Source organism: Gastrolobium bilobum, unplaced genomic scaffold, assembly GCF_033153095.1.
Source record: "Gastrolobium bilobum isolate Gb01-03AN ecotype WA unplaced genomic scaffold, APGP_CSIRO_Gbil_v1 utg500, whole genome shotgun sequence".
Taxonomy (NCBI): Eukaryota; Viridiplantae; Streptophyta; class Magnoliopsida; order Fabales; family Fabaceae; genus Gastrolobium; species Gastrolobium bilobum.
The window spans coordinates 1,447,901-1,459,219 of NW_026896335.1; the positions used below are offsets into that span (position 1 = coordinate 1,447,901).

General features: G+C 33.1%; 1 protein-coding gene across 2 annotated transcripts; it reads right to left on the reverse strand.

The window, feature by feature from the left end:
• Nucleotides 1–914: 914 nt before the first annotated feature.
• Nucleotides 915–9,864, reverse strand: LOC133299067 (vacuole membrane protein KMS1). 2 transcript variants are annotated; one of them, XM_061498476.1, is made up of 8 exons: nt 9,552–9,864; nt 6,262–6,476; nt 5,786–5,864; nt 4,709–5,008; nt 3,108–3,244; nt 2,515–2,631; nt 1,484–1,662; nt 915–1,376 (listed from the first exon to the last, which is right to left on the reverse strand). In XM_061498476.1, the coding sequence occupies exons 1-8, from the start codon at nt 9,607–9,609 to the stop codon at nt 1,106–1,108; spliced, it is 1,356 nt and encodes a 451-aa protein (XP_061354460.1). In that variant the 5' UTR covers nt 9,610–9,864; the 3' UTR covers nt 915–1,105. The 2 variants fall into 2 exon arrangements, with proteins under 2 accessions (XP_061354460.1, XP_061354461.1); XM_061498477.1 differs by having other exon boundaries at nt 915–1,392; nt 1,483–1,662.
• Nucleotides 9,865–11,319: the final 1,455 nt, after the last annotated feature.

Sequence of the window (11,319 nt, forward strand, 5' to 3'; positions counted from 1 at the left end):
TTTACATCACTCCATCTTGGATGTATTCTACAATTCAACACACCGTTAGTGTAATGATTATATAATACATCAAATGTCTTGAAAAACAAAGAGTTATATGTTATGAACCATATGAAAGGTCATCCATAATATTTAATAATAACAATGAATTTTTCAGCAGTGATATATTTCAATAGAGAATTTTATCTGCGCATCAATAAAATTGAATTTTTCTATTGACATCTAAGCATGTTATATATCCAAATTTGTATTGAAATACAATGCACCTTAATAATTTTGTTGATAATAATAAATAAATATTTTTTTTATAACGGTAGTAGTTGAAGAAAATCAATAATTTTATAGCATACTAGTAGCAGTTATTCAATACTGGTATTAAGATCATTTTTTCATCGTTACTTTTAGTTTTCCACAGTTGTTGTATTATGTTATGATTTCTTTAATAATCTTTATTTGATGACATCCTTTAATAATAAATGTAGTAAAGATAGTTACTAAATTTCACTTATATTAAAATTTTGTTTACATTTTCACTAGTATATTTATGTATAAATATTATTTTATTAAAAAAGTTAAATTATAAAAATTTATAATTTGTATAAAATATGTTAAGAAAGTGTTAAATATTTATTTGTTAAAATATTTCTTAATATATTGAATATAATAAATTTTTTTTATGAAATTATAATTTTAGATGGTCCATGGACTAATTTTACCCGACACGGACTATGGCTTAATGAAACGGGTTGGCCCTACTTACACTATTTTTCATCTGTCGTAATTTCAAAGTTAATTAGACACGAATCATGAAACCTCATTGGCCCATTGCTGGAAAAAAGAAGAAGTTGAAATCACAATCCGCTGTCAGAGACAAAGGAACTAAAAATGTCTTTCCATTGCAAAAGAATAGTAGGACTCCCATAATTCCATCATAGCAGTAGCTAATATGGGGTTAAAATCTAAAATCCAAACAATGCTTGCCCCAAAATTAGAGAGTTATAAATAAAACTTGCAACTTTTGTTGCCTACTGTGCATATTCATTCCTATAGAAGCTCCTAATAGGGCCTCTGATAGAGTGTTTTTGGAGTAACTTCTACGGGGCCTTCAGGAATAGAGTTGTAATTTGAATTTCAACTTTCTGCTTGCATGAGGAACCGCTTTAAAAAAGGCAATACAAGCAGAACATGAGCATTTCAGCGTGCATCTGAGTCTGTTAAGGTAAATTTTTTCGTAAATGCAGCTAGCTCTCTCTCCTGCTGTTTCTTCAGATACCTCTGGGCAGTTGCATTCACTATCTTGACAAAGAAGTTCATAAGCATGAGCCACACAAGAGTGTTCCATATTGAAGCAAATGAGAAATCCCACTTTTTTCCCTGAAGTTCATCATTTCCCTGAAGATGATATATGAAATCAAGAAGACCGTGAGGCTGTTATTCAATACTACTGAGCAGATTAACATTCAAATCAGAGTGAATGGGTACCTGCATATTTGGGGAAACTGTATGGGGTGCTTTCAGATACTTATCTTTCACTGTATGGAGATTTGCAATCACTTTAGGCAAGACAGAAGCGAAAACAGGTATATGGCTGAGAACCCTGATAAATTCATTCTCTATCCAGTCAAGAAGTTGATTATTGCAAACTGAGATGATGAATACCGTCTGTAAAAAGAATTTAACATACAGGGTCAATCAAAAGCTTGTATATACAGACTACTAGCTTTATGCCTGAGTAGATTTCTTATTTTATTGAACAGCAAACACCCATTTTGGACCTCCAAAGTTACAAGTGCCATCAGTGTGGTTCTCTAACAATAAATACATCAAATTGGTTACTTTGGAGGACAATTTGAGGTAAACAAAATGGCATTGAAGGACTGTTTTAATGTATATATTATTAAAGGATCAAACTGTTGATGACACTTGTATCTTTTTGGATAATTGAAATGTTTTTTTTACTCTTTATTGAACTATTACTCTACCTTGTTCTCGTTTATCCTTTTTGCTAATGTGTGGGGCGATATGAAATAGAGGTAATGGTCATAAACCTTTGGAAAGTGCACCATGTAAGTTTAGAGCGGTTAAAAAATTAAAATAAAAATTATTACATTTGCATGATTTTTTTTTTGGTAATTAAAAAATTTAGATTAGGGGAAGACACATCCCCACGCAAAGCTAGGAAAAACCACCAACCTCATTTAGGATTTATGATGAGATTAAATATCGCCTCTTAAAGAGAAAATCAGGGAATTGAACCCAAGCCATGAATATAAATATTAATGGGAAGAGAACCTTTAGAGTTCCCATTATGATAGCATAGTTAAATAATAAAGATCAGGCTGCCCCACAAGAAAAATATTTCCTTGCCACTCTCTTCTTTCCACAAAATCATGTAAACAAATGTTGGATGACCATTTAATTGCAGTTTGCAAGCTACATTTCCAAAGTTGGAGTCTTTGCAAAGCAAATGAAAGGCTAAATCAGGAGGTAAGAGAAGTCTAAACTTATACAAACCTGTATGTGAGTTTTAATAATTGCCTTTCCAATCAAGGTTGCAAGAAAAAATTTCCAAAATGGAATGCCAAATTGTCCACACATGATGCCAGCAAGGTCAAATAGAGGATTTGGTACCTAAAATATAAATTCATGAATAGCAGTTTATATGTTGATGAAGCATATACAGTAAATGCCGTTTTAGATTAGGATGCACCTCAAACAAAGGAACCGCTAATCACTACTATATTATTTCAATCCCGGATGCATAATAATTGAGATATTACCCATTTGCATTCTATGGATTATGAACCTAATCAGCAGTTAGATGCAAACCACAATAGAGAGATCTTAAAAGGAAAACCAACTTTATTGATATGATTACGGTAAATCATCAATACATATTATATTTAGGTATGCAAAAGTTTAATGCTGTTTCGTGATGGAGTTAAGACTAACAAACCAACTCAGAAAGTTGCCATAAACAAAAGGCCCCTAATATTAAAACACCCTAGTAATACGTCAAGAGATTTTTTTTGCAAAAGAAACTGTATAAACTATTTAAGAAAGAAGAAAAGGTCATGTCGAAAATGAAGCATGAAGTCCATACTAACCGATGCAAGCACAAGAATGGTAAGGAAATTCAAATGTTGAGTGTGTGAAAGAAACCAGCACTTGATTTGATTCAAGACTCCTTTATCTTCACTATCTAACTCTTCCATTGCGTCCACTCTGCTCCCAGACAAGCGTGCTACATGAATGATTTGATTAGAATCACGCACAAACCAATTCCTAAATAGACCAACGAATTAAGCATTAAATTACTAAAAATGAACCAATTAATCAGGCGGGTAAAGCAGACAAGAAAGACCTCAGAAATTTATGGAAGAAATTAAAAACCAGCGATCACAAAATACTTGTATTGAAATGAAAGTATTTGAAAACTAAAGATAACTATATTAATTGTGTTTGGATTAGCTGTGAAAAAAAGATTATTCAATAATCAATTTTCTTTAAAATCAGTTCCATGTTTTGATATTTTAAATTCAAAAGCAATTTCAAGAATCAAGATTATATATTTTGTTTAGATAGTGTAAAAATAATTGCTTTCATGTAGTAAATTATCAAAATAAATATGAAATGAATTAAAATATTATCTGCTGGAGGGTAAAAAAGTATTCTTGTGTCCACCTTGTGAAATAATCAAGAATCAAAAAGCTTGGAATCATAGTCATAGAAAAAAGCTGTTTTTAGTGTTTTTTTTAATAAAAAACAAAACAAAAGCTTTTCCTAACAAAACCCAAATATGTAGCTTCCACCCTTGCACCAGAAAACAGCATTATAGGTGTAAAAAGCAATTATTCCAAATAATTTATCAAATCAAAATTTGATCTGCAAAAGTTTTCTTTGAAAAGATAGTAGGATAACATAATTTATTGAGATAAAGTAAGTCATAAGGCATATCATTAAGATCAGATGGATTTAATCCCATGTCATCTATGATATAAAAACTAAAGGAGGCCTGGGTATATTAATATGACTACTCTCTCATACAACAAAGTTCAAACATTAGGGTGCATTCATAATATCTCTCTCTCCAACAACAGATACGGCCCAATTATTCAAGTTGTTTCATCCATTAGTTATTCACATTTTACCTAATTTACTTCATCATTTAATGATGGAGTCAAACTTTCTAAAATTATGTTATCTACATAACCAAGTCTCAAGATTGGCTGTTTCATTCATTTTAAAGGACTATGCAACATGCTGCATTATTTCCAGACCACATGAGAAAAAGTAAAATCCCATGGGCTTCAAAAGATAAGATACTCTTTGAAGTTGACCCTACTTATATACTTGCATTCTGTAGATACCCACGAGGGGGAAAAAAGATTCAGAAGCTGGGATTGACCTTTAATTTGGAAAAATATCAATAGCAGTTAATTAATAATAGTATAATAAGTTTTTTATTCGCAAAAACTATGGAAGACTTTTTCTTTTCTTTTCCATCTACAAGGGATTTAACAAAATATCAGAAGTTTCAGACCTTCACACCATAACGAAGCAAGTATAAATACAAGCTAGATGTTAATACTAAATAGAATATCCCCATGGTAAGCATACTATTACTAAAATCAGATTATTATATCAACTTAACAATGGCTTTGTTCATTTAAGAGAATGGCACATGATAAAACTAGACACATTATACCTGCCCTGGAGATAAAGTAAGGAGGAAGCTCCCCTATAGCTGTTCCTATACCCCATAGAACAGCCTCCAACTGAACTTGAGGCAAAATGCTGCTAAGTGGGACCCGTGAACCATATACTGACTGGAACAATGGTGGCCCAAAATGAGAACAGTCTTTATCAAGCCAAGAAGGACCTCTTTTTAACTGTATTGTATCATATGGTGCGCTTTTCAAATCAACTCGGCCGCATTGCATTGATTTTATTGTAAAAAGTGCTATGTGGGGACCCAAATATAGGACAAACGTGTGCAAACCAGATCCTGCACCAAATAAAATGATAAGAGAACAGTTTACCAATATATAACTATCCATCATGTATAATCATATAGTGTAAGACTTTACTTCCCTATTTTATATGTGTGTGTGTGTGTATGTATGGATATAAAAGGGAAGGATCGATTTAACTAGTACAAGATTTTACTTCTTACACCACCTAACAACCTTACATAAAATGCAATTTTCATCGATCTAACCGTTGGATATAACTATCCATCATGTTGATCATTTGTACCTAATTTTGAAAAAATTGAACATGAGTAACAATGTAATCAAATAGCTCATAATTTTAAATATTTCAAAAATATGTATTACATAAATTTTGATATATATAAATGAAGTACAAAATAATTCTGGATTGATGTGAAATTTTATGGGTACAAGACAACCTACATGATAAGAACCTTCATTCCAATGGTGGATTTTGTAAAAAAGTTACCCAACTGAAAATTATTTAATGGTACAAGAGTGGGGTTAACTTACACCAATGTCAACTGATTCCCTCTCCACAAAGGCACAGACACACTTATATAAATGCAAATTCATGACTACAAGGCATATGATCAAGATGATGGCAAAAGGACTGGTAAGTCCTTACAATTACAAGTATAAAATTTACCTATTACAAGCAATTGCTTTTCTTAAGTACAAATCACACAAGCAGCCTAAAGACCAACCTAATTACTAACCATAATTACATAATCAGGAACCATCACCTGTGTATGGGGAAAAGTTTCTCAGTGCATCTGTAATTTACTTACCGAGACCAATTGAAGATGCAACCCCAAGGGCCATCCACCACAGTCCAAAGCGGAAATATTCAAGAAGCTCCTCAAGATGCTGCAAAAAGAACAAGCATTATACAGTTCAAGTGAGTATCTAAACAAAATGAACAAAAGAGCTATCTGAAAAAAAAATGAAGGTCTACTTAATGGAGTGAACAAAGATATATAGATATGTGAGTGTGAGTGTGTGTGTATTAAGATTGAAATAAAATAAACGATCCTTATTATAGTTTCCAGAGTCAAAAGAAATTTCACTCTAATTAGGATAATCTTCACAGTATAATATCAAATATCAATATGAACACTTAGGCTGGTTATAAGTTTTCTACTATTATTGCATATTTTAGAGAGGTTGGATGTCTAGATTCATGTTACCAACAGAGTATATTTCATATAATAGCCATTTTTTGATCCAGAACTATCACGCATAAGTTACTGACTGAAAAAAATACCTTCTCGGGGAGGCCACTGAAGGTCATCAGCAATATACCAAGAGCCCCTACTACCGCAACACTGAAAAGCATAAGCCACCCACCTTTTGCCAACAGATATAATGTTGTTTTCTTCATGCATTGAATAAGAGCTAATGTGAAGAATTTCAATGTCTTGAAAGGTTGTGTGGTTAGTGTCAAATTTTCTAGCTCCAGCTGGTGCTTCTCATTAAGTCCTACAAAATAAAGACTTACTAATCAGAATATTGGATGTAATAAAAACTTAGGATGTAAACACTGCTTTATGTGAATTTTCCTAATCATAAGTTTGGAATAGTACGTATGTCCCTTGGAATCACATTTTTTTTGGAGAATTCAAAACATAAGGGCATTCCAGGTTTGCAAAATGGGTTCAAACGTTCAATACTTCAAGAAATAAAGGACAAAAAATCAACCACTTGACTAGTAAATTCTATGCTCTATCTTCATGCCAAAAGCTATCATGACCTGTTTATATTCAAATTGTCATTTGTCTTTGACTCTTACCTGGCATTCCTCCTCCTTCTCTCCCACCTACCCAGACTCCAAACTTTTTTGAGAATAACCATTTTTATAACCCTAATTGAGGAATTCAACCATAAAGTAGACTATTAATAAATATATGGCTCCAAAACTCCTTTCAAGGAATCTAACACTTCAAAAACCCAGTAGACAATTCATAGTTGAGTGATTTACATTATGCCTGCCTAGATAATAGATGAAAACCCCTGCCCCCATCTCATGCCCAAGAAAACAAACAAGGTAGCTATTACGCAGCAAGGTCTTTGAGTGATATTGATTAGCATTTACTAGCTTCCAGAAATAAAACGATAAGATTAATATCAATTGGTCCTTATTAGTATCAATCAGCATAGCATTGTTGACTTTACCTTTTTAGTATGCATTAGCATTTTTATTGGCCTTACCTTTTTAGCATTTCAAATGTTGTTATAAATGCCACAATGACTGAATGGAAAACAACAAGAAATTACTTCCTTCCAATCATTCTCTGATTCTCTTCTCTCTTCTCTCTTCTCTCTCTCTCCTAATCAATCTCTCATTCTCACCTTTCTCTCTTTCTCTCTCTCTCTCCTCTATCATTTTTATTGCTGACTGGAATGCATCTCGATGAATTTGTTTGTACTATCGGTCGCCTCCTTGGTCCCTCTGAGAATGAGAATCCCACCGCCCTCCTCACTAAGTTGTATCAGATTGACTCCATCCTCGATTACCTAGACGTCTTCAAGAACCTTGCCATCCAGTTTCATGGTCTTTATCAAGAGTATTTATGTAGTTTGTTTATCTCTAGCTTGCAACTTCGAGTGCGTATGGCGGTCCATGCTCATCAGCCTGTTGACTTGCATGATGCATTTGCATGGGAACACATGTATGGGCCTCAATTCAACGAGCCATTCCTCAACAACTGCCTATTTCAGCAGCCACCCAAGGCAACACCAAGCCCGACAAACCCGGCTGCTTTCCAATCCCTTTTCACATGGCCTCCTATCAAATGCCTGACAGAGGTATGACACAACAAAGGATTATGCTTCAACTACGACGAGAAGTTTGTCAACATGGAGGGCCTTTTATATTTGGAGGGTCTTTGTTACATGGAGGATGAATCACTACCGCTCGATCCCATCGAACCGAATCCACCTGAACCATTCACATGACACGTCTCGACTTGAGGACAAGCTGCATCTCCATAGGGGGAGGGAATGTTACGCACCAAGTTTTTCGCGTAATATTAATTAGCATTTATTAGCTTCCATTGATAAATAGATTAGATTGGTATCAATTAGTCATGATTAGTATCAATTTGTTGGGTCAAGTCGAACCCTCAAGTCAATTGCGGAAGCGAAACAGTAAAATGCAAGAGGAAAGAGATGGAGAAGAACACAGTCAATTTGTTTAACGTGGGAAAACCTTCTCCAATGTGAAGAAGTAAAAACCCACGGGACACTAGTCCAGAATCAAACTTCCACTATAAGAATAATGGGTTACAAGAGTCAAGCTTCCCTAGTCTTTCACTAGAGGTACAATCAAGCTTCACCAAGTATGATGGTAATATCAAACATCCATAAAGAGGTTTAACACTCAAACATCTAATAATCAAGCATCACCTACAATGGTGGTATTCAAACTTCCCTTGAGAGGTCTCACTCAAACTTCTCCCTAGAGGTATTCAGTCGGGTGCTTTCTCTCATGGAGGATTTCTTCACCTCACTTTGTTGATTTCATCTCTTCCTCTATTTATAGATGGCTAGGAGGAATATCTTCAATGCTCTAGATTCTTTTCCATTTAATGTGGAGGATTTCAATACAACTCTTCGTTCTCCCATTAAGTCCTTTCATTTTCCCATGAAGCCTTTTCATTCTTCCTGCATTGGAACTTGTATCTAATTAAGGAGAAATAATCCAACACAAATACCATTAGCATGTAATGGCTTTACCGTTTCAGAATTTCAAATCTTGTTATAAATGACACAATAGCTGAATGGGAAACAAAAGGACATTACTTCCTTCTAATCATTCTCTGTTTCTCTTTTCTATCTCCCAGTCAATATCTCATTCTCGCCTCTCTTTCCCTTCTCCTCTGTCATTTCTTTGCAATTCCACCACCCCTCTAGAAATTCACTTATCAGTAGCCATCACATAGATGGTTTCTCAAGTCAGCGTGTTTAGATTCTGGAACAGTAAGTAGGTCAATTGAATTCTTCACTTGCCACTCCCCCACTTCAGAAGACAAACATTTTATGAATTATCACCCATCCATAACAAATTCCCTCACAATCTTACATTACAAGTCATGATCAATTAATTTCCCCATGACCCCGTCGGCCCCTTTAAAAACCGTTCCCTAGCATATCCAAATTAACGTGAAACTGAGACACTATAAACTAAAAAGTGGATGCTTTCCAAGAACTGTTGAAAAAAAAAGGGTATTGAAAACCCTCGTCCACCATACATGATCACCAATCCATTTGGCAAAATCCTTAAAGAGTCTTACCAGTCCCCACCCAAACTAAGAGAAAAATACAAACAATTTCACAGATCCAAAAAGCAAGGCCAGGGATTTCATAGCAAATTCCCCACAGAAAAAGTCTACCAGAATAGAGAATAATTAAAACTAACGAAAATCTAATATGATAATGAATGTTAAAACAGTGATTGAAAAAAATAAAAATAAAAGAATTTTCAACGTAGAGAATCAAAATATAGAGAAAAATTGGTAGGATAGCAAAATATTGAAGTAAAACCAAAAGACTCGCCTGAGATAGACATTTCAGTGCGCCCAGAAGAAGAAGGAGCTTTATTTCCAGACCCCATTATTGCTCACATACTAAAAAAGGAAACTTTCCTCTTGGGCACGCAATACCCTTTCTCTAGTCTCTAGACTTTTGCAGCTTCAGAATTCCGCTAAGAACACACAAGTGTTTCAGAAATCAGCATGGATAAATTTTCCTTCGATTCGAAGGAGCCAGAGAAAAATAAAACTCTTTTGCTTGGTTTAGAAATGATTGCAGTGGAATCTGCAGATCTACAAGGAGCTTTGCGTGAAGATCGGTGTTTGGAGCCTTAATTTGTTACGCTCGCTCTATATGATCGAGTTTCCTCTACGACACGGTCCAAATATTGCTACTTCTTCTTTTATCTTTTATTATTATTTTTTAAAAAAATTTAAGCTGATTAGTGATTCTGATGTGCTAAATTTTTTCTGGGTACATACAACAATATCATTTTTTATAGGGATAGGATATTCTGACACACAAATAATGTTACGCACAATATTACGATCACATTTTAACCGTTGATTTTCGCCAATCAACGGTTATCATTTATTGCGAATTAATAATTAATTAATGAGTTCGATTTGAAAAATGATAATCGTTGATTGACGGAAATCAACGGTTAAGATATGGTCGTAACATTGTGCGTAACATTACTTGTGTGTCACAATATCTATTCCTTTTTTATATGTTGATTTTTTTTTCTTGTTGCGTATAGTATTTATACCATGTTTTTTTTTCTTGTTGCGTATAATTTCTTATTTCCCGTCACTTATGAACATTTATCCTTTAAGAAAATTGTAATGCAGCTAAATTTATACTCTTTGAAGAAGAATATTTAATATATAGTCATAATTTTCTTTTAGAATTTGTATTTGAATGAGTTGATTTTGTTATGGACCATTGAGTGGACGAATGATTTCTATAACTTTGATTTTGTTATTAAATTTTAACAAATTATATATGAATTTATTAATCTTCCTAACTAGGTAACACTATTAAGAGCGTTCAAAACAGAAATAACCAATTAACGTTAAAATTTTGAAAAAATAAATAAATCAGATTGGTTTTTAAATTCAGAATTAAAAATTAGTACAATTCAAAACAAATATATATATGGCTTTAATGTTTCTACAGTAAATGTAAATAAGTTATCTACATTCACACCCAAAACGACGTCGTTTTGCATCGAAAAATTAAAAAATTATAATAAAAAAGACTATTATAATTCTGAAATAAATTATAATTATAAAAATACCTTAATTTCCGTCTCAAAAAGACGACGTTTTGTATAGATAAGTTGCAACATCCCTTAATATTAATTCTTATAAGGAATATTACATGATTTCTTTAAATTTATGTTTTCTCTTTATGTATAAACAGTAAGATATAAAATGGATAGGTGTTAATGTTATTAATTAATATAGATTGATTTATTAAATTTTAATATTGATGATAAGAAAAATAAAATAAAAGACTATATAAATATCTACCAACATTACTTTATACATAATATCAAGTCAGGTACATACGGAAATTATTTTACATTGATTCTACCTTCTACTATATATTGCATCATTTTAACTTATATTTTACGGGAACGGATCCACTTACCACCAAAAAAGTTTACAACTTTTACAACCAACATAATCACCGTTGATTTCCGTCAATCTAACGGTTATCATTTATTAGAAATTATTTGGTCGTATTTATTAATTATTTATTAATTCCAATAAATGATAGCCGTTAG

Bases quoted from the DNA above. Each gene is read 5' to 3' on its own strand.
- LOC133299067 (XM_061498476.1), bottom strand. From the start codon at position 9,609: ATGGGGTCTGGAAATAAAGCTCCTTCTTCTTCTGGGCGCACTGAAATG. The intron at 6,477-9,551 runs GCGAGTCTTTTG...TTTATTTTGTAG, and splicing joins CACTGAAATGTCTATCTCAG to GACTTAATGAGAAGCACCAG. The intron at 5,009-5,785 runs GTAAGTAAATTA...TATTTGGTGCAG, and splicing joins TGCATCTTCAATTGGTCTCG to GATCTGGTTTGCACACGTTT.